Below are 21,525 nucleotides of genomic sequence, written 5' to 3'. Positions count from 1 at the left end.
CAGGATGGGGACCATGCACCCACAGGTGAGCACCCCTGCACCTCCCCAGGGTGAGCACACTGCACCCATGGGTGAGCACCCCTGCACCTCCCCAGGATGGGCACCCTGCACCTCCCCAGGATGGGCACCCTGCACCCACACGTGAGCACCCTGCACCCATGGGTGAGCACCCCTGCACCTCCCCAGGGTGGGCACTCTGCACCCACAGGTGAGCATCCCTGCACCTCCCCAGGGTGAGCACCCTACACCCACGGGTGAGCACCCTGCACCTCCCCAGGATGGGCACCCTGCACCCACGGGTGAACACCCTGCACCCACGGGTGAGCACCCCCAGGGGTGCACCCCAGCCTGCCCGGCCGCAGCCCCGCAGACACGGGCACCTCTGTGGCCGTGAGCCGCTCTGCAGCCCCTGGGGACCGGCTTTACCCGGGCATGGGGACAGCGATGGCGCGGGGTGACGCCAGCAGCCACACATCCAGCCCTGCGTGTGGCTTGCGGAGCAACACCATGTCTCCCCGATGCCGTCCCCCCCTTGGTCCCCTCACCCACGTGGGGACAGAGCCGCGGCCAAGCCACCAGCAGAGCCAGGGCCCCTCTGGGCTCTGTATTTATAATAAAAAATCATATACAAATACATACATTTACATAATACATATAGAAAAATGGGGGCGGGAGAGCGCGGCCGGCTGCAGGGCTCGGTGCCCCCCTCCGCCCCGTCCCTCCTCCTCCTGGGCTGCTCGGTGACGCTGGCTTTGGTGGCCACATGTGTCCCAAGAGATGCCAGTGGCCGAGGGACATCAGGTACAGTCTGAGAGGCAGCGGGCTCGGAGCACCCCCGGGGAAATTCCTCCCTGCTGCTCTGTGCCTCAGTTTCCCCACCTATACGAGGGTCACCGCTGCGGTGACAGGCACTTGTGGGCAGAGGACCGCCACGGGGCGGCGGTGGCACCTGGCCCTGTGGGCTCTAAGGCACCTGGATCTGCAGGTCCTCGTCCTCATCGGGGTCACTGGTGCCGTCGCCGGTGTCGTCGGGGCCGAAGCGGGCGCTGCGCATCTTGCCGAAGAGCGGGGTGCTCTGCTGCCGCCGCAGCCTGCGGGGAGAGCTGCCGGGGTGGGGGGCACGCGGCGCAGCCCCGCGGCCATGCCAAAGCCCAGCTTGTCCCCCACCCACCCTGGTGGGACCCCATTTCCACGGCTCCTCGGGGTGCAGGACCCCGGGGCCGACTCTCCGGTGTGGGGTCGGGGAGCCCCGGGTGATGCTCGGCACAAGCCTCCCAGGGCCGGACACCCCCACCCCGGGCACCTCGGACCCAGCCGAGAGCGTGGAGCAGGGAGGAGGCGTCCCCCTAAAACGGAGATCACCCCAAAACCAACCCGAGAGTCCCCGTTCCCGGGAGCCCCTGGTTGGTTTTAGCTCCTCGAACATTCACCACTGAAAATTTATGGAGCAAATTGGAAACCCAAAGGCCCAGGACCTGCCCAGAGCCGACCAGTTCGATGTGTTTTACTGGAAAGCGTGAATTATTTAAGGAGGCTGGAGGAAGACGAAGCCTCCATCATTCCTCCGTGATTTAATGATGTCCCAATAAAATAAAGGAACATCATAAACATAATTCCCCTCCTCAAGCACTTCCCAGAGACGCGGCATCGATCTCCCACCGCCATTTCAGCTCTTTTACTGCTGGAGAGGCAAAGCCTCACCCCGAGCGGCGTCAAATTGGACTGTACTGGTCTCCTCGTGCTGGTTTAACTGGGAGGTGAAGGCCACCCAGTTTGCAGCGGGGTGAAGGCTGCTCCAAGGATGGCTGCGCACCCTCCGAGGGTGTTGGAGACACCTCAGCCACGTCTAGGGAGGTGCTGGTTGAGGGATGGTGGCAAGGAGAACATCACCCCACCCTTGGGTCCTTGCTGGTCCCCACCGTGGTCCCCCCGCCCTGGTCCCCCCGTCCTGGTCCCCCCTGCTCACCGGGACTGCAGATGCTCCAGCTGCACCTGGAAGCTCTCGCTCTGCTCCGTCTGCTCGTCCAGCGACCGCTGCAGCTTCCGCGTCTGGTTGTGGGCCTCATCCAGCTGCGGGATGGGATGGGACGGGGCTGTCGGCAGCTGCGGAGGGAGAGGAGCTGCCCACCCCTGTCCCCTCCACCAGCGTGAGCTTCCCCACCTCATCCTCGGCTTGGGCCAGCTCCTTTTTGAGCTCCTCCACCCTCAGGCGCAGCTTCTTCACCTCACCCTCGTGCTGCTCCACGCGGCGGTTGGCGTGGGCCAGCTCGGCCATCTTCTCCTGGTACTGCTTCTTCAGCTTGGTGTGGATGTGCTTGAGGTCGGCCAGCTCCTGCGGTGGGCACGGGGTGGGGGGTGAGAGCCACTCCCACTGCCGGGTGCCCCCTTCTCCCCTCCCTCTCCTCTCCCACCACCCCACCCCATGACAGAGGAGCTGATGGAGCAAGGATGGGGTCACTACCACCCCTTAGATGAAGGGTGGTGGCAGAGTCTGGGCTTGAGGAGGTTCTGGAGCCACCACAGGGTCACCTAGGGAGGGCGTAGCGGGGGACAGGACCACCCCCATGGCACCTTGTTCTTCTCGAAGAGCTCGGCCTGGATGGTTTTGAGGTCGGTGTCCAGGGCGCTGGCTGTCTGGCGCCGCTTGCGAGCCAGCACCTCCTCCAGGTCCTCGATCTGCGCCCGCAGCTTCTTGTTCTCCCGCTCCAGATTGAGCTTCTCCGTCTCCAGCCGCTCCCGCCGGCCCCACTCGGCCGCGTTCTCCGCCTGCAGCCGCTCCATCTGGGACAGGGACATGGGGTGGCTGGGGGGCAGTGGGGACGCCCCCCCTCACTGCTTCCCTTGGGGTTCGGCCTCACCTCCGCGCGCAGCTCAGCCAGCTTCTTGTCCATGCTGGAGCGAGCGCCCAGCTCGTCCTCCAGGTCCTCGGAGATGCGCCCCAGCTCGTCCTGGTGGATCTCCTTCAGGATGTTGAGCTGGGGGGGGGCACACGGCACCCAAGGTGGGCAGCGAGCACCCACCTTGCGCCACTCAAGCCCTTCCCGCACCCATCCACCTCTGTGGACAGACCAACTGTCTCAATAGCACTAATTAAGACCCTTAATGATCACCCTGGAGTTGGGGAGGTGGCTGTGGGTCACCATAGAATCATAGAATCATAGATGGTTTGGGTTGGAAGGGACCTTAAAGCCCATCCAGTCCCATGCCCCTGCCACAGGCAGGGACACCTTCCACCAGACCAGGTTGCTCCAAACCCCATCCAACCTGGCCTTGAACACTGCCAGGGAGGGGGCAGCCACAGCTTCTCTGGGCAACCTGGGCCAGGGTCTCACCACCCTCACAGTCCAACCATCAGGACATGCCACCCCCCGGGGCACCCCTGGTCTCCAGGCACTTCACTCACCTGCTTCATCACCTCCTGCTTGTTCTTGTTGAGCTCCTCGTACTTGATCTTCCACTGGCTGAGCTCACCCTCCAGCTTCTCAATGCTCTTGCTGAGCGCCAGCTTGTCCCTGGGGAGAGGCAACGCTGGTGACAGCCGGCAGGACACCATGGGACGTCCCATCCCGGTGGGGAATGGGCTGGGCTCGGCTGGCACCCCGCGAGGATGACACCCCAGGCACTCACTCCCGCTCCTTGAGCAGCACTTTTTGGGACTCATCCAGCCTCAGCTTCAGGGCGGTGACTTTGGTGGCCTCCTCCTCCATGACGCTGACGTCCTCCCAGAGCAGACGGCTCCGTTCCTGGCGGCTGAAGGAGGCCCGGGGGCCTCGCTGCTCCCAGCTCTCGTCCTGCTTGCTCGTCAAGAGGTTTTCCATCAGCTCCAGCTCCTATGGGGCCACGGGTGGCAGGGAGTCACCCATGGGTGAGGGGACAGCCTTGGCTTCCCATCCCCTAGAGCACCCAGCCTTCACCCCATAACCAAGAGCATCCCTCCCTCTGGTTCCCAAGGACACCTTGTGTCGTGACAGAGCCGATGGCAGCAGAGAGGGGATGGCCAGAGGAGCTGGGAGCATCCCTGGTGTCCCCTCCTTCCTCCTCCTCCTCCTCCTCCCTTCAGCACAGATTTCTGCCACACAGACACCCTGCCATGCGAGCCATCCCTCAGAGATGCCACCATCCCTGCCAAAGCCACCATCCCCTGTACCGGCACCCCGACTTCTGCCTAACGCCTCCAAAGGGAAAGGCCCAAGAGAGGGACCAAAGCCAGCACCGAGGTGATCTCACTGCACGGGGCTATGGGGGTCCTGGACCCCGACATGCTGCTCCGAGAGGGGAGTGACGGCCAAGGCTGCTTCGAGAGGGGCCTGTCACCCCCACGCTGCTCTGAGGGGGGTCTGAGCCCAAAATCCTGCTCCAAGAAGGGTCTGACCCCATGACACTGCTTGGAGAGGGGGCTGACCCCCAAGGCTGCTCTGAGGGGTCTGACTCCATCGTGCTGCTCTGAGAGGGGTCTAAGCCCAAAATGTTGCTCCGAGAAAGGTCTGAGCCTCCCCTCCATGTTGCTCCAAGAGGGGTCTGACCCCATGACGCTGCTCTGAGGGCTCTGACCCTCAAGGCGGTTCCAAAAGGGGTCTGACCCCCCTCATGCTGCTCTGGGGGGTCTGACCCCCCCTGTGCTGCTCCAAGAGGGGACTGACCCCCCTCATGCTGCTCTGAGGGGTCTGACCCTCTCCGTGCTGCTCCAAGAGGAGACTGACCCCTAAAGCTGCTCCAGTGAGGAGCAGAGAAGACCCCAGTGAGGTCCCCAGAAGAGACCCTGGCAGGGTCCCCAGTGAGGATCCCAGTGAGGTCCCTGGTGATGGCCCCAGCCAGGTCACCAGGGAAGACCCCAGTGAGGTCCCCAGCAAGGACCGCAGCCCACTGCCCAGCCACCGGCACCTTGTCCCAGTTTGGCCCCGCAGCTGGCACCAGCCTGACCTGGGGCACCCTTGCGGGGCAGGGAGCGACCCCGCAGGCACCCACAGGAGCCCCCCCAGCACCCCGCCAGCCCCCTCCACCCTCACCTTGGCTTTTTGGGGCACCTCAGCCCCCACATCCCGCACGGGCTCCCGCTCGGGGTCGGCCTCTCCCTCGGTGCCGTCGGCGCCGGGCGGGCCGTGCAGCCGGGCGGGCGGCGGTCGCTCCTCCGGCCGGTCGCGGTCACGGTCACGCCGCAGCCCGGCCAGCTCCTTGGTGAGGGCCTCGAGGCGGTGGCGCAGCTGCCGCACCTCCTCGCGGGCCCGGTTGCGTTCGGCCCGCACCTTGCTCCATTTCTCGCGCCAGTTGGCCGTGCAGTCCGACCACCACCGCATCGTCTTCTCCATCTGCGCCGCCCGCGCCCGCGCCTCCTCCAGCTCCCGCAGCCGCAGCTCCTCCCGCCCTTCCCAGTCCCCTTCCAGTAACGCCGGCGGGGGACCCGGTGACGGTGTCCCGCTGGGGGGGGACGGCGAGGGGTCGGGGGCCAGTAGGGCCAGCAACGAGCCCCCCGGCAGCGGCGGGGAGCCGGCCAGGCGCGAGGCCCCGCTTTGGCTCATGGTGGGTCTCCGTTAGGGCATGGCCGTCACCATCGGGGCAGCACCTCTGCCCGGGGACCTGTGGGACAGAGAGGGGGTCAGGGGGGGGTCCGGGGGGCTGCAGGAGGGGCCTGGAGGGAAGAGGGGCACGGGCCGTGGTTTTGGGGGTGGCACACCGAGGGATGAGGTCCCTGGCATGGACCCCGGTCAGGTCCTGGTGAGGACTCTGGTGATGTCCCCAGCAAGGTTGCTGGTGACAACCCCAGCAAGGAGCCAAGTGATGGCCCCAGCAGGGTCCCCAGGGAAGACCCCGGTGAGGTCCCCAGCAAGGACCCTCGCAGGGTACCTAGTGAGGACCCCAGTGAGGTCCCTGGTGATGGCCCCAGCAGGGTCCCCAGGGAAGACCCCAGTGAGGTCCCTGGTGATGGCCTCAGCCAGGTCCCCAGGGAAGACCCTGTTCAGGTCCCCAGCAAGGACCCTGGCAGGGTCCCCAGGGAAGACCCCAGTGAGGTTCCCAGCAAGGACCCTGGCTGTGTCCCCCGTGAGGACCCCAGTGAGTCCCTGGTGATGGCCTCAGCCAGGTCCCCAGGGAAGACCTCAGTGAGGTCCCCAGCAAGGACCCTGGTCAGGTCCCCAGTGAGGACCCCAGTGAGTCCCTGGTGATGGCCCCAGCAGGGGACCTAGGGAAGACCCCGGTGAGGTTCCCAGCAAGGACCCTGGCAGGGTCCCCAGTGAGGACCCCGGTGAGGTCCCTGGTGATGGCCCCAGCAGGGTCCCCAGGGAAGACCCCAGTGAGGTCCCCAGCAAGGACCACAGCCCACTGCCCGGCCACCGGCACCTTGTCCCAGTTTGGCCCCGCAGCTGGCACCAGCCTGACCTGGGGCACCTCTGCCAGCGCACCGGAGGCAACGATGTCTACATGTCATCTGGATGACGTCATCCACATGAGGTCATCCAGATGACATCATCCGTGGGCCTCCAAGTGCTATGGCCCGGGGGGACGCCCTGGCTGCACCCCGACAGCTCCGGCGAGGGTTAAGGCCTGGACCTGGTGCCAGCGAGGCAGGAAGAGCAGATCCAACGGGCCACGGCGGCACGACGCCAAGGCGGCCGGACGCGCTCGCTCCGGTGACACCGCGACGAAGGGCCGGCGCTGACCGCCAGCGGCCCGGCACCGACCTCCCGGCCCGGCGGGTAAAACCGCCCCAGGAAACCCTAATGGGAGGCTGCGCGCGCCCTAATGGGATGTAATGGGATAAGTACAGGGCCCCGCCGCCGCCAGCCCGCGGCTCCCGGCAGGTTTTTGTGACGGTGCAGCCCGGAGCCGCCGCCGAGTCCAGGGTGCCGGAGCAGCGGGAGCACCCGCCGGTGGCAATTAGTGCTGTGAACGGGGGAGAGGATTCATTTCTGATGGTATTTGGTGGAAACGGTGAAGTTTTGGTACAACTCCGAGGCCAGCGTTGGCCTGCGCGCGGCCGCAGGGAGGGAGGCCAGGGCCCGGCGGGATCCGGCACCGGCAGGACCCCCGCGCCGCTGTGCGTGCCCACGGGAGCACCGGCACCCGGGCAAAGCCCACGGGAGCACGCGTGGATCACGGACACCCCCGGAACACCCGCGGGGGGCACCGGCACCCCTCGGACACCCCCGGGGAGCACGAGTGGACCACGGACACCCCCGGAACGGGGGCACACGTGGATCACGGACTCCCCCGGAACACCCCCGGGAGCACGCGTGGGTCGCGCCCCCCCCTGCCGCCCCCCCCCGCCAGCCGTCCCGCGCTCCGGCGGGGGCGGAACCGCCCGCCCCCCGCGCCTTCCCATTGGCCGCGGGCGCTGCCACTCCGCCGCCGGCGCTGAGGCGGCCCGGCCCGCGGGAGCCGCCGCATTCCTGCGCGCCCGCCCGGCCCGGCCCGGCCCCGGTACGGCCGGTACCGCCGGCACGGCTCGGCCCGGCTGGCCCGGTGCCCCCCGTTACGCTCCGGTACCACCCGGCCCGGCCCGGCCCGGCGCGGCCGCCCCCTCCACCAAAGTTTCCCCCAAGTTTCCCGTCGCGCCGGTGCCGCCGGTGCCGCGTCCCCCCCCCCGCCCGCCGGCCCGGCCCCGGCCCGTCCCGCCGCGCTCCCTCACCGGTGCGGGCGCGGCGGCGGTGCGGGCAGCCCGCGCGGGCCGGGGCGCTGCCGGCCGAGTCTCCTCCTCCTCCTCCCTCTTCTCCTCCTCCTCCTCCCGCCGCTCCCGCCCCCCGCCCGCGCCCCGCGGAGAGTGGGGGGGGGGGGGGCGGTCCCGGTGGCGGGGCCCACGGTGCGTGTCGTGCCTCCGTGGGGGCTTCCACGCTGCTTTTGGGGAGGGGGCGGGGGGGTTCGCTCGTCTGTACGTGCTCGCGTGGGGGTCCGAGCGAGTTCTGCTCGTGGGGGCTTTACACGCGTGTCTGCGTGTGGGAGGCCGGGCACAGCGGGGCACACGCGTGCGGGTGGGTGTTTTGCCCACGGGGGAGCTCGCTCGTGCGTGTTTCTGCGGGTGTTTTCACGCGCGGGTGTGTCGCACTCAGCGTTGGGGCCGGTTCCGTTCAATGTCTTCATCAATGACCTGGACGAGGGGATCGAGTGCACCCTCAGTCAGGTCACAGATGGCACCAAGCTGGGTGGGAGTGTTGCTGGGCTGGAGGGCAGGAGGCTCTGCAGAGGGGTCTGGACAGGCCGGATCCATGGGCTGAGGCCACTGTGTGAGGGTCAACAAGGGCAAGTGTCGGGTCCTGCACTTGGGGCACAACAACCCCCCGCACCGCTACAGGCTGGGGGAGAGTGGCTGGAAAGTGCCTGGTGGGAAAGGACCTGGGGGTGTTGGTTGATGGTGGCTGGATATGAGCCAGCAGTGTGCCCAGGTGGCCAAGAAGGCCACCGGCATCCTGGCTTGTATCAGCACTAGTGTGGTCAGCAGGACCAGGGCAGGGATCGTCCCCTGTACTCGGCACTGGTGAGGCCGCACCTCGAATCCTGGGTGCAGTTTTGGCCCCTCACTACAAGAAAGACCTTGAGGTGCTGGAGCGAGTCCAGAGAAGGGCAATGAAGGTGGGTCTGGAGCACAAGTGTGATGGGGAGCAGCTGAGGGACCTGGGGGGGTTTAGCCTGGAGAAAAGGAGGCTGAGGGGAGACCTTCTCGCTCTCTACAACTGCCTGAAAGGAGGGTGTAGCGAGGTGGGGTCGGTCTCTTCTCCCAGGTAACAAGTGACAGGACGAGAGGAAACGGCCTCAAGTTGTGCCAGGGGAGGTTTAGGTTGGAGATCAGGGACAATTTCTTCCCCAAAAGGGTTGTCAAGCGCTGGTACAGGCTGCCCAGGGCAGTGGTGGAGTCCCCATCCCTGGGGGGATTTAAAAGCCGTGTAGATGTGGTGCTGAGGGACATGGGTTAGTGGTGGCCTTGGCAGTGCTGGGTTAACGGTTGGACTTGATCATCTTAAAGGTCCTTCCCAACCAAACGATTCTGTGATTCTGTTCTATGAAATACTGCAGCCCGCGGGCTCTGCACAGAGAAGCGGCACTGACCAGGGCACATGCTTCTCTTCCCTCACCTGAGACCTGGGGGGGACGGGACATCCCCACCCGAGTGTCCCCATGGGTGAGCAGGTCCTGGATGCCCACGCAAGCACTGCCCCTGCATCCCCACACATCCTGGTGCTGGCTCCGTCCTGTTCCCAACCAAGCAGCAAAGCCCCAAACCACCATTTTCCCCTGATATTTTTCCCTTTTCTGGATGTTTTTCAGCAAAAAAGAATGGGGAAATACAAGCGACCGAGAGGATTTGTTTTTCATGGGACCGGGAAACGATGCCACGGGACGCCAACACCCTTTTCTCCCCCAGCATCAAGCGGAGCGGGGAAAAATAAATCAAATTAAAGCAAAACTGCAGATGCCTGTGCATGTTCTCTCCGAGCCCGGTATTTTTCCGCTGGAAAGAACCCCAAAAAGCCCGAGGCGGGGGATGCTTCGCTCCTATCCCTGTGCTTTGTGCTGGGGAACCGGAACAAGGGGCTTCGCTTACAGTCGGCAAAGCGATTTTGCAGGCGGTTTGGCCGGAGCTGTCGGTGCGCGCCGGCAGGTTGGGTTTTTAACCCGCTCCCAGCGCTGAAACTGCACCCTACGGACGTGGGCAGTGACCCATTCCTGTGGTCCATGGACCCTGGCATCCTTCTCCTTCAGCTCTGAGTGTCCTGCCTGGCCATGCCCAGTGGACCACCCTTAAACCTGTCCCCAAAGGGGTCCCATCTTCGGGGTGGGTCAGATGGAAGCAGGTTGTTGCCCTGTGCTGTCAGCTGAGACGTGGAGACTCGTTGCATGTGTGGCTGCAGGGATCATGAGTGACCCATACGGATCAACGAGTCCAACTCCCTACCTAAAAATAAACCATATGATGAAGAGCATCGTCCAGATGCTCCCTGAGCTCTGACAGCCTTGGTGCCGTCACCTCTTCCCTGGGGAGTCTGTTCCAAGAACCGTCCACCCTCTCAGTGAAGAACCTTTTCACAGACTCCCAGTGTGGCTGGGGTGGGAAGGGCCCTCTGGAGATCATCCAGCCCAACCCCTGCCCAAGCAGGGTCACCCAGAGCACATTGCACAGGGTCGTGTCCAGGCGGGTTTGAATATCTCCAGAGCAGGAGCCTCCCCACCCTCCCTGGGCAGCCTGTGCCCGGGCTCTGGCACCCTCAAGGTCAAGAAGCTTTTCCTCATATTCAGATGGAACTTCCCATGTCTCAGTTTGTGTGCACCCAGCGTGTGATGGACTTGTCTAGCTGTGGGATGGACAGTTTGTCCAGAAGGATACTGTGAGAGACAGTATCAAAAGCTCTGCTAAAATCCAAACCCACCACATCTACTGGCTTCCCTTGGTCAACTCGATGGGTGACCTCATCATGAAAGGAAATCAAGTTGGTTGAGCAGGCCTTTCCCCTCATGAACCCGTGCTGGCTATGGCCAACGGCTGCATTGTCTCTCAAGTGTTTTTCAGTAACTCCCAGAACGACCTTCTCCATAATTTTACCTGGCACTGAAGTGAGACTGACAGGCTGTAGTTACCAGGGTCTTCCTTCTTACCCTTCTTGAAAACTGGGACAACATTTGCCAGCTTCCAGTCAACTGGGACCTCTCCAGACTCCCAAGACTGTTGAAAAATAATAGAGGTCGGTCCCATGATGACATTGGCCAGCCCTTCCAGTACCCTGGGATGAATCCCATTGGGCCCCATAGACTCATGCACATCCAGCTGGGGCAGCAAGTCTTGAACACGTTCAAGGTCATCTGGGAGTTTATCATCCCCCCAGTCATGATCTTCCAACATGGGACTCCGGGGGTCCAAGGGCCCGTATTTGTGAGGTGACTGACCTCATCAAGCAACGTACCAACGTTATCTCTGATCCTCGTTGTCCTTCACAGTGCTGGCCAGCTTGAACGCTCCTCAAGCTTTGGCCACACAAGTTTCCTCCCTACAGTGGTGAAGAGCGTCTCCGTAGTCCTCCCACGTCACCCGTCCTTGCTCCCAACGTCCGTACACGTTCCTTTTCCACCTGAGTCCCAGCAGCAGATCCCTGCTCAGCCTTCTGCCCCGCCGGCTTGGCTTCCCACCCTCACCAAACTGTGCCGTGTCGATGCGCTGCTTGGAGCCCGGCTCCTGCCCCGCTGGCACCGGCATGGTGCCAGTGCTGCTGCAGTAGCTGACCGGGCTCCTCAGCATGGGAGAGCAGGGGTTGCTGGTGAGCTGGTGGTGGGGAGAAGCTCATTAGCGGCAGAAGGTTAATTATATCAGACATGCCCAGGGAGCAGGTTGTCTTTGGCCACGCCAGATCGCAGCCGTCTGCTGTGTCCTTTGGGTTTGGCAGTGCCGGGGATGCCCCTCCCGTGCCCCGGTCCTTCACCGGGCTGTGAAAAAGAGTAAGTAAAAGGAAATTTAAAAGCTCTCTTGATTTAATCTGCTCATCTGCATACGAACACTTCCTCTTCTGCTGCCGCAACCACCGCGCAGGCAGAGCCGGAGCGGACGACCCCATTGTGGTGGTGCCGACGCCGAGAGCTGCCCCGTGCCCAAGGTAGGGGCTTCGCCGGAGTGAGGGGGGACGCGGGGGGCTGGGGGCTTGCTGGGGCATGGAGCTGCTCCCCACGAAGGCAAAATCCACCCAAAGTGACCCCCGTGCCCTGCCATTTCGGAGGGTGCAGCGAGGGAACGATGCCCTCTCCGGCTCAGCGGTGGTGGCGTCGGTGTTCGGCATTGCCGGGCTGTGCCGGGAGGCAGAGGAGGTCAGAGCAAGCCTGTGGTGGGTGCCGTAGCGATCCGAGGGTTACGTCGGTGAGAAGTAAAAGGGTTATTTATTGCAAAACATCCTAAAAGGGTCACGGTGGCTGTCCCTCGTGGGGGTCAGAGGGCAGCCTGTGCCGGCAGCCGCGGCTGCTCCTGCGCCGGGAGGCTCCGGCCGCGCTGGCCATCGCCAGCCTCGGCGCCTCGAAGCATCAACCCCATCGCGGCACCCACGGTACAAACCATCTGTGCGTCGGGGCTGCACCCCGGCACCGCCGGACCCGCAGCCTCTCTCCCCCCGGCCACGTTCGGTGCCGGCGGTGTCGCCGCGGCGGGCGTTGCTGTGAGCGGTGCTGGGTGCGGTGCTGCGATGGATGCAAATCTTGCTGCCAGCTGCCTTCCCCCTGCTCTGTCGGGGACGCTTCCTCCACGCAGCCGCTGCCAGCGAGTCCTGGCACCGCGGTGGAGGATGCCGGCGGCAGCTGCTCGGTGCTTCCGGGCTGGGGTGTTGCTGCCGCGGTGACTTCGGTGGGGCTTGGCTGCTGGGGGTGGGGGGAAGCCACCAGGACCCCATCCCTGTCCTGCAGCCGGCGGGTGGGAAAGGGCTGCGGTCCCAGGGGATGTGGGTGGGGGCTCAGGAGCTGCCCAGGTCCTGGGTGCCTTTTGCAGGAGAGGACCATGGTGATGCCCACCCCACCGCTCATCACCCTCGTTCTCTGCCTCACCACCTCTGTCCTGTGGGCTCGAGGTAGGGATGTCCTCCTCTCCCATCCCGGTGCTGGGCCCTTTTGGGGCCGCTCGGGGCTCCCTGGGCTGGGGTGGGCTGGGGAGTGGGGCAGGGTGCTGTACGCCGAGGCTCAGCTCCCCAAATGGCTCCGTCAGAGCTGGAGGAGATGGAGAGCGATGTGGATGCCCTGGAGAAGGAGCTGCAGCAGGGCTGCGGCAGAGCCCGCCAAGCCAGGGAGAGGTGAGTGCTGGCTCCTGCCCCGCTGTCCCCCAGACCCCCCACATCCCCCCAGACCCACAGGGGCCGAATCCTGCTGCATGCTGCCCCGAACACCCCTCCCCATGCAGGTTAAACCGGCTGGAAGAGAAGCTGACCCGCCAAGAGAGATACAACTTCACGGGCAGCATGGTCCAGACCTACGTGTTCAAGTTCATGACCGAGCACTTCAGAGGGTTAAACCTCAGCAGCAGGATGGTTGGTCTCCCCCGCACTGCTGGGGCGATCCCCAGGGGATGCCGGTACCCCCTTGGCCCCCTCCATCCCTCGGTCCCCATCGGGAGGTGCTGGGGGGATGCTGGGGTGGCCAACACTTGCCCACACTGGATTTCCATCACACTCCAAGGATGCTTCATGCCAGCAAAGCCTCCTGAGATGCGGCTCTGCCGGGGTGCCTCAGGCAGCCGGGGCTGCTGGTCCCCAGCACCGTCTCTGGGATAAATCCAGGGGGGTTCTAAAGCCAGAGCGGGGGCGTTCTGCAGCCAAGAGCCAGGATTTCCATCCTGAAGCTCTTCTGATTTACAAAAAGGGAAGCCCTGGCCCCCACCTCCCCACGGTGGGAAGGGAGAGGGGAAACCGCGGCGGGGAGCGCGCAGGGTGACTTCCCCGTCCTGGGGCAAGGCGGCACTTCCCCCGGCTGTGGGGCTGCCCTGCTGTGGAGGTGCCACCACTGCAGCCCGTGGTCCCTTCCTGCAGGAGAAGGCAGGTTTTGGAGGCAGGAGGACCTGCCCGCCTCCTGAGACCCCCCGCTCGGGACCTGGGAGCAGAGGCTGCCTGGGGGAGCCCACCAAGGTGTGAAATCCCACGGGGAAAGTGTCCATCTGCCCCACGCTCGCCCCATGGCGGGACAGGCGTGCCCACCCATGGGTGGTGGGTGAGGGACCCCCCCACCCACAGCCCTCCATGTGCTACGGGCTGGGAGGGCTCCGACGTTGAGACGGGAGCGGCTGCCATATCTGCGCATCCACAGGCGCCGCGGCAGAGCTGGAGCCGCCGCTGGGGCCTGGGGATGCTGCGGGGCCACGTTGGTAACTGGGGTGGCCATGCTGGGAGCGGGGGGCAGCACCCTGACCCTCCCTGAGCCAGCCGAGCATGGGGTGGCCAAACCCATCTCTCCCTTGCCGGCTGGCGCAGGACACGAAGCTGGGTGGTGGTGGGAGGCTGAGGCACGCCATGAACTTCCCGGCGGAGCTCGTGGAGGGCATCCGGGTGCGGGGAGCGGAGCAGGAGCTCGTCTGCATCTACATCCACAGCCCCTGCGTCTTCCAGGTGAGCCGCAGGTCCTCGCACAGACCCCCCCGAGCACCCTCGGCCAGCAGCACGCCCGCCCCATTGCCCACCCCCAGCTGATACGCTCGGGGTGGGCAGGACGCCCTGGGGAGCTGGGACTCTCCCCATTGGCACCCCGACTCTTGCAGGACGCCCACAACAGCTCGGTGCTGAACAACGACGTGCTGGGAGCCTTCCTGCCGAGCGGGAGCGTGGCCGGGCTCAGCCGCCCCGTGGAGATCCAGTTCTGGCACGACACGGTGCTGGTGAGCAGGGCTCCACCGCGGGCACGAGCCGGGGGGTCCCCAGGGCCGGTGTTTCCCCTGGGGTTGGGGAAAGAGGAAGTGTCCTCTCTTTGCACTGGGAGCAGAAGGTTTCTGGGGTCCCTGGGGAGCAGAGAGGGTCCCCAGCTCTCCCCCTCTGTCCCCTTCCCACCAGGATGCCTCCAATGCCACCTGCGTCTTCTGGAAGCCCGGAGCTGGTAAGTGTGACTGCGGCTCGGTGCCATCGCCCGCCCACCTCCTGGGCAGCCCCGGCAGGGCTCGAGGTCCCCTCAATGTCCCCGTTCCCTGGCCGCTGTGCCACCCTCTGACGGTGGCTCTCCGGCAGGCGCGGGCAGCACCGGCAGCTGGAGCAGGGATGGCTGCGAGACCACGCACAGGGAGGGCACCGTCATCTGCCACTGCGACCACCTCACCTACTTCGCCGTCCTGCTGGTCCACAGCCCTCCTTCCCCCTTCCCCCTTCCTCCTTCCCCCTTCCCCCTTCCTCCTTCCCTCTTCCACCTTCCCTCCGACCTTCTTCCTTCTTTCTTCCTCCTACCCCCCATGCTCCTTCCTCTTTCCCTCCTTCCCCCTTCCCACTTCTTCCTTCGTTCTTCCTCCTTCCCTCTTCCACGTTCCCTCTGTCCTTCTTCCTTCCTTCTTCCTCCTACCCCCCATGCTACTTCCTCTTTCCCTCCTTCCCCCTTCCCACTTCTTCCTTCTTTCTTCCTCCTTCCCTCTTCCACGTTCCCTCTGTCCTTCTTCCTTCCTTTTCCTCCTACCCCCATGCTCCTTCCCCCTTCCCTCCTTTCTGCTTCCTCCTTCCTTCCTTCCTTGCTTCCTTCCTTCTCCCCTCTTCCTCCTTCCCTTGTTCCTTCCTTGCTTCCTCCTCATTCCCTCTTCCTCCTTTCTCCTTCCCTCCTTCCCTCTTTCCTCCTTTCCTCCTTCCATCTTTCTCCATCCTCCATCCTCCTTTCTCCTTCCCTCCTTCCCTCCCATCTTCCTCTTTCCCCTTTCCCTCCATCCTTCTCCCTCCTCCCTGGAGGTGTGGGTGTAGGTGGGTGCAGGGGTACAGGGTGTATGTGGGGGTACAGGGTGTACAGGGGGTGTCCCGCAGGAGAGGGTGGCCTGGCAAGGGGTGGTTTGGCAAGGGGTGGGTGCTGCCGTGGGACCTACCCCTGGCTCACCCTCTCCGTCCCCGCTCCCGGCAGCTCCCGGCGGGCGCCCTGAGCCCGGCCCAGCTGGCATCGCTCACCCACATCAGCACCGTCGGCTGCTCGCTCTCGGCCGCTGCCACCCTCTGCACCCTCCTGCTCTGCTGCTGCTCCAGGTAGAGCCGTGCCGTGCTGTGCTATGCCACATTGTGCCGTGCCATGCTGTGCCATGCCTCACCATGCTGTTGGGGCGAGTCCAGAGGAGGCCATGAAGATGCTCAGAGGGCTGGAGCCCCTCTGCTCTGGAGACAGGCTGGGAGAGCTGGGGCTGGTCAGCCTGGAAAAGTCTCCGGGGAGACCTTCTAGCACCTTCCAGCACCTGAAGGGGCTACAGGAAAGCTGGAGAGGGGCTTTTGACAAGGGCATGGAGTGACAGGACGAGGGGGAACGGTTTTAAACTGAAAGAGGGGAGATGGAGATGAGATGTGAGGAAGAAATTCTTTGCTGTGAGTGTGGTGAGACCCTGGCCCAGGTTGCCCAGAGAAGCTGTGGCTGCCCCCTCCCTGGCAGTGTTCAAGGCCAGGTTGGATGGGGCTTGGAGCAACCTGGTCTGGTGGAAGGTGTCCCTGCCCGTGGCAGGGGGTTGGGACTGGATGGGCTTTAAGGTCCCTTCCAACCCAGACCAGTCTGTGATTCTATGGTCCTATGCCGTGCCACCCGGTACCACGCGGTGCCGTGCCACCCGGCGGGCACCCGCCAGCACCCCTCTCTTGCAGGCAGCGGCTGAAGGACACCACCACCAGGATCCACATGCATCTCCTGGCCGCACTGCTCCTGCTCAACTGCAGCTTCCTGCTGAGCGCGCCGCTGGCCGCCGGCGCTGAGGGGCTCTGCCGGGTCGCCGCCGCCATGCTGCACGCCAGCCTCCTCTGCGCCCTGGCGTGGATGGCCGCTGAGGCCTTCCACCTCCTCCTCCTCCTCGTCAAGGTCTACAACGTCTACATCCAGCACTACCTCCTCAAGCTCTGCCTCTTCGCTTGGGGTGAGTGGGCACCTGCCCGGCCCTGCCTGCCCTGGCACAGCCCCGCACAGCCCGTCCCTGTGCCCACAGGTCTGCCCACGCTGGCCGTGGCGGCTGTTTTTGTCTTCAAGAGAGATACGTACGGGTACCACGGCATCAGCACCTCCGAAGGCTACAGGAACGTGACCATGTGAGTGAAGGGGGATGCCAGGTCCCTGGGCACCCTGGGCACACCGGGCACACCATACACCCCAGGCACAGCATGAACCCGGACACAACATGTACCCTGGGCACCCCAGGCACCCCAGGCCCCCCAGGCACAGTGTGGACCCCAGACACACGAGGCACCCTGGGCACCCTGAGCCCACCAGGCACCCTGGGCACACCGGGCACCCTGGGCACACCATACACCCCAGGCACAGCATGAACCCCAGACACATGAGGCACCCTGGGCACCCTAAGCCCACCAGGCACCCTAGGCACCCTGGGCACACCATATACCCCAGGGACAGCATGAACCCTGGGCACCCTCGGCACAGCATGGACCCCAGACACAACATGCACCCTGGGCACCCCATGCACCTTGTCACCCCGGGCACCCTGGGCACCCCATGCACCTTGGCACCCCAGGCACCCTGTCACCCTGGGCACACCATATACCCCAGGCACAGCATGCACCCCATGCAGCCTGGGCACCCCGGGCACCCCGTGCAGCCTGGGCACCCTGGGCACCCCAGACACCCAGGGCTGACCCAGGTGCTGCTTTTTGGTGAGCCCGGCTCTGCCAGCTGCCCGCCTCCATCCCGCCATGTGTGGGGGGGCACGGTGACAGGTGCCCGGCCCCTTCTCGGGGGCGCTGGCCCTTGTCCCCAGGAGTGTGCCCTCCGCCAGGTGCTGGCTCACCAGCCTGCCGGCCCATTACGCCACCCTCTGCTACGCCGGCCTCATCCTGCTCTTCAACGCGCTGGTGCTGGGGCGGGTGGTGCTGATCCTGCGGCGGATCCGGCGGCGGAAGGGGCAGGCGAGGAGGGACTGGGTGACGGTGCTGGGGCTCACCTGCCTGCTGGGCACCACCTGGGGCTTGGCCTTCTGCAGCTTCGGCGTCTTCCTCGTCCCCCAGCTCTACCTCTTCACCATCCTCAACTCCCTGCAAGGTCGGTGGGGGGTTTGGGGGGGACGGGCACCCCGTGGGTTGGGAGCAGCGGGGTCCTTGTCACCTCCCTGCTCCTCGCAGGAGCTCGGTGCCCCCATGGCAGCGACCGTGTTGCCACCCACCCCCAGGTCTCTTCGTCTGCCTCTGGTACGTCACCGTCCACCGCCGGAGCAAGCCGGGCTCCGTCAGCAACACCTCCGGGTAACGCGCCCTGACGCTGGGGTGAAGGGCTGCGAGGGGACCTCGGGAGCTGCTCCCCAAGGACGCAGCGTGGTGGCATCGCCCGGGCTGGACAGTTGGCACCGTGGACACCACGGGTTCCTCCAAGAGAAGCGTTTGGGCTGCAAAGCCGGATTTCTGGGTGGTGGGAGCTGCTGGGGGCTGCGGCGCTGTGTCCCCTGGGGACCCCCGCTGTCCCCGTGCCAGGCCCGGGCAGCTCTGCCCACTCGCAGCCCCTCCGTTGGTCACCAACGCTGACTTCTGCTGCTGAAGGCAGACACTGCTCATTAAAAGCGCCGTTTAACTGGTGACACTGGTCTCCTCCACCGCCGGAGGAGCGGCGTGGCTCTGGCCGGGGTCCCCCAGCCGCCTGCTGCCACCCCCGGCCCCAAGGCGGGCAGAGCTGGTGGCCGTGCTCTGCCATGTCATTAGTGAAGGTCCCACTAGAGGGCACGAGGCTTTCGAAGATGGTCCCAGCTCTGGACTGTGCACATGGCTGCCGTCCTCTGCTGGTGCTGGTTAGCGGTGACAAGGACCCCCCTGACAGCCAGCAGGGGACACCCGAACCCCCTTGGGGAACTGCCACCAGAGCATCACACATGGGACAGGCAGAAATCGTGGCCCCCAGGGAGCTGAGGCTGCTTTGGGGACGGGTGGGACACAGTGGTTCCCCAAGACCTCACTGGTGGGACACGGTGGTCCCCGGGGAGCTGAGGCTGTTGGTGGGGACCAGTGGGACATGGTGGTGTCCGGGGAGCTGAGGCTGTTGGTGGGAACCAGTGGGACACGGTGGTCCCCCAAGACCTGACCGGTGGGACATGGTGGTCCCCAGGGAGCTGAGACTGTTGGTGGGGTCTGGTGGGACATGGTGGTCATACAAGACCTGACCGGTGGGACATGGTGGTCCCCGGCGAGCTGAGGCTGTTGGTGGGAACCAGTGGGATACGGTGGTCCCCCAAGACCTGACTGGTGGGACACGGTGGTCCCCGGGGAGCTGAGGCTGTTGGTGGGGACTGGTGGGACACGGTGGTCCCCCAAGACCTGACCGGTGGGACATTTTAGGTTTTAGGAATGTTTAGGGCTTTAGGAACTTTTAAGGGTTTTAGGAACTTTTAGGGCTTTTAGGATCTTTTAGGAGCTTTTAGGATCTTTTAGGAGCTTTTAGGATCTTTTAGGGCCTTTAGGAGCTTTTAGGGCTTTTAGGAACTTTTGGGGTTTTAGGGGCTTTTAGGGTTTTAAGAGCATTTAGGGCTTTAGGAAATTTTAGGGGGTTTAGGGACTTTTAGAGATCTTAAGGGTTTTTAGGAACTTTTAAGGGTTTTAGGAACTTTTAGGAACTTTTAGGATCTTTTAGGGCCTTTAGGAGCTTTTAGAAATCTTAAGGGTTTTTAGGATCTTTTAGGGGTTTTAGGAACTTTTGGGGCTTTAGGAGCCTTTAGGGTATTTAGGAACTTTTAGGGGTTTAAGGAGCTTTTAGGGCTTTTAGAAATTTTAAGCGGTTTTAGAATATTTTAAGGCTTTTAGGAGCCTTTAGGGCTTTAGGAGCTTTTAGGATCTTTTAGGGCTTTTATGAACTTTTAGGGTTTTTAGGAACTATTAGGGGTTCAGGAATGTTTAGGGCTTTCAGGAACTTTTAAGGCTTTTATGAACTTTAAGGGTATTTAGGAACTTCTAGGGCTTTTAGTAACTTTTAGAGCTTTTAGGAAGTTTTAGGGGTTTTTTTTTGATATTTTAGGGCTTTAGGAAATTTTATGGCCTTTAGGATCTTTTGGTGATTTTAGGAACTTTAAGGGTATTTAGGAACTTTTAGGGGTTTTAAGAGCTTTTAGAGCTTTTAGGATCTTTTAGGGCATTTATGAACTTTTAGCATTTTTAGGGCTTTTAGTAATTTTAAGGGATTTTAGGATCTTTTAGAGCTTTAGGGGTTTTTAGGATCTTTTAGGGCTTTTAGGAACTTTAAGGGTATTTAGGAACTTTCAGGGGTTTCAAGAGCTTTTAGGATCTTTTAGGGCTTCTATGAACTTTAAGCAATTTTAGGGCTTTTAGAAATTTTAAGGGATTATAGGATCTTTTAGAGTTTTAGGAACTTTTAGGGTTTTTAGGAGATTTTAGGAACTTTAAGAAGTTTTTTAGGAACTTGTAGGGCTTTAGGAGCTTTTAGGGTTTTTAGGATCTTTTAGGGCTTTTGGAAACTTTCAGGGCTTTTGGGAACTTCTTGGGTTTGCAGGAACTTTTCGGGCTTTGAGGAGCCCCCCAGGCTGAGTGCGAGCCACTGGCCTGAGCCCAAGGGCAACCGTCCCTCGCGAGGGCCAGCCCAAGGATTTCCTCCCTGGCCCCGCCAGCGTCTCCGAGGACAGCGGCACGGCCCCGCGACCTCCAGCTAATCCCGAGACCATCAACAAGTGCAAGGCGGCGACCTAAAAATAACTCCTGATAACGTCAAGCGCAGACAACGGGCTCTTTGTTCCATAAACAGCGGCAAACGCCACCTAAAAATGGCCTTTCCTCACGGGACGGGGGGTCCACACCTGATCCCCCCGCCCCGGGAGGGCCCGATCCTGTGGGGTTCGCAGCGTTATTCCCAGGAGGAGGATTTAGGGATCAGGACCCGGTCGGGGTGACCCCGCGGCGGGACGCTTGGCTCGCCGTGCGCGTGCGTCTCGGAGCCGGCCCCGCTCCCCGCGGCGTGGGGACGGTTGGGCTTCAAAGGCGGCCGCGTTGGCCACGGGCCGGCCGCGTGAGGCCGCGTGAGCCGCGTCCCGTGGGAGCCGCTTCCCGTGGGAGCCGGGGGAGTTCAGGGCTTGGAGCTGGAAAGGAAACAAGCTGGGGGGTGATGGGAGCATGTGGGATGTCCCTTGGTGTGGGGGTAATGGGGACATGTGGGATGTCCCTTGGTGCGGGGGCAATGGGACATGCAGGATGTCCCTCGGTCTGGGGGTGATGGGAGCGTGCGGGATGTCCCTCGGTGTGGGAGTGATGGGGACGTGCGGGATGTCCCTCGGTGTGGGGGTGATGGGATGTGCGGGATGTCCCTAGGTGTGGGGGTGATGGGATGTGCGGGATGTCCCTCGGTGTGGGGGTGGTGGGAGCATGTGGGATGTCCCTCGGTGTGGGGGTGATGGGAGCGTGCGGGATGTCCCTCGGTGTGGGGGTAATGGGGACATGCGGGATGTCCCTCGGTGTGGGGGTGATGGGGACGTGCGGGATGTTCCTCGGTGTGGGGACGATGGGATGTGTGGGATGTCCCTCGGTCTGTGGGTGATGGGATGTGCAGGATGTCCCTTGGTGTGGGGGTGATGGGATGTGCGGGATGTCCCTCGGTCTGGGGGTGATGGGATGTGCGGGATGTCCCTCGTTTCGGGGGTCCCATGGCACCTCCGCCGTCGCGGCTGCCCTTTTATCTCCGCCGCCTTCCCCGCCGGCACAGGAGGCTGTTTCCACCCTTCCCCCAGCAGAAAGAAAAGTCTCATTCAAGCCAATAAAAAAATATCTACAAAAACAACTATTTACCCAGGGCACTTCCCGGCCGCCTCCCGCCGCCTCCCGGCAGCCCTGGCGCCCGCCTGCTCTCCGGGGCACACAAAGGGCTGGCATGGCCACGCGGGCACAGCTTGGCAGCGCCTTCGTCCGCTCCCGCAGCGCCCATCGCTGTCACGACGCCTCCAGCCTC

The 21,525-nt window shown here is 63.4% G+C and overlaps 2 protein-coding genes across 2 annotated transcripts; one reads left to right on the top strand and one right to left on the bottom strand.

Moving 5' to 3' along the window:
* Positions 1 to 580: 580 nt before the first annotated feature.
* CCDC102A (coiled-coil domain containing 102A) lies at positions 581 to 7,688 on the bottom strand. Its single transcript, XM_068411389.1, has 9 exons — positions 7,622 to 7,688; positions 5,007 to 5,574; positions 3,628 to 3,830; positions 3,404 to 3,512; positions 2,859 to 2,975; positions 2,572 to 2,781; positions 2,162 to 2,332; positions 1,967 to 2,070; positions 581 to 1,091 (listed from the first exon to the last, which is right to left on the bottom strand). The coding sequence occupies exons 2-9, from the start codon at positions 5,514 to 5,516 to the stop codon at positions 965 to 967; spliced, it is 1,551 nt and encodes a 516-aa protein (XP_068267490.1). The 5' UTR covers positions 5,517 to 5,574; positions 7,622 to 7,688; the 3' UTR covers positions 581 to 964.
* Positions 6,483 to 20,276, top strand: LOC137669480 (adhesion G-protein coupled receptor G1-like). Its single transcript, XM_068411580.1, has 18 exons — positions 6,483 to 6,689; positions 6,795 to 7,623; positions 8,040 to 8,132; positions 11,361 to 11,412; positions 11,504 to 11,567; positions 12,443 to 12,521; positions 12,629 to 12,740; positions 12,848 to 12,974; positions 13,911 to 14,045; positions 14,195 to 14,311; positions 14,484 to 14,526; positions 14,655 to 14,761; positions 15,520 to 15,638; positions 16,239 to 16,504; positions 16,574 to 16,673; positions 17,375 to 17,637; positions 17,765 to 17,837; positions 20,144 to 20,276. Exons 1-18 carry the CDS (start codon positions 6,483 to 6,485, stop codon positions 20,274 to 20,276), a joined length of 2,919 nt encoding a protein of 972 aa, XP_068267681.1.
* Positions 20,277 to 21,525: the final 1,249 nt, after the last annotated feature.

This window comes from Nyctibius grandis, chromosome 12, assembly GCF_013368605.1.
Source record: "Nyctibius grandis isolate bNycGra1 chromosome 12, bNycGra1.pri, whole genome shotgun sequence".
Taxonomy (NCBI): domain Eukaryota; kingdom Metazoa; phylum Chordata; class Aves; order Nyctibiiformes; family Nyctibiidae; genus Nyctibius; species Nyctibius grandis.
The sequence above is the reverse complement of the archived record's forward strand: the minus strand, read 5'-3'. Positions and strand labels throughout refer to the sequence as shown.

Excerpts from the sequence above, each read along its gene's own strand:
- CCDC102A (XM_068411389.1), bottom strand. The coding sequence starts at position 5,516 with ATGAGCCAAAGCGGGGCCTCGCGCCTGGCCGGCTCCCCGCCGCTGCCG. Across the intron at positions 3,831-5,006 it reads AGGTGCCCCAAAAAGCCAAG|GAGCTGGAGCTGATGGAAAA; the intron begins GTGAGGGTGGAG and ends GTGGCCCCATAG. Across the intron at positions 2,333-2,571 it reads AGCTCTTCGAGAAGAACAAG|GAGCTGGCCGACCTCAAGCA; the intron begins GTGCCATGGGGG and ends TGCCCACCGCAG.
- LOC137669480 (XM_068411580.1), top strand. The coding sequence starts at position 6,483 with ATGGCCCGGGGGGACGCCCTGGCTGCACCCCGACAGCTCCGGCGAGGG. Across the intron at positions 12,975-13,910 it reads TAAACCTCAGCAGCAGGATG|GACACGAAGCTGGGTGGTGG; the intron begins GTTGGTCTCCCC and ends CGGCTGGCGCAG. Across the intron at positions 16,674-17,374 it reads GGCTACAGGAACGTGACCAT|GTGCTGGCTCACCAGCCTGC; the intron begins GTGAGTGAAGGG and ends GCCCTCCGCCAG.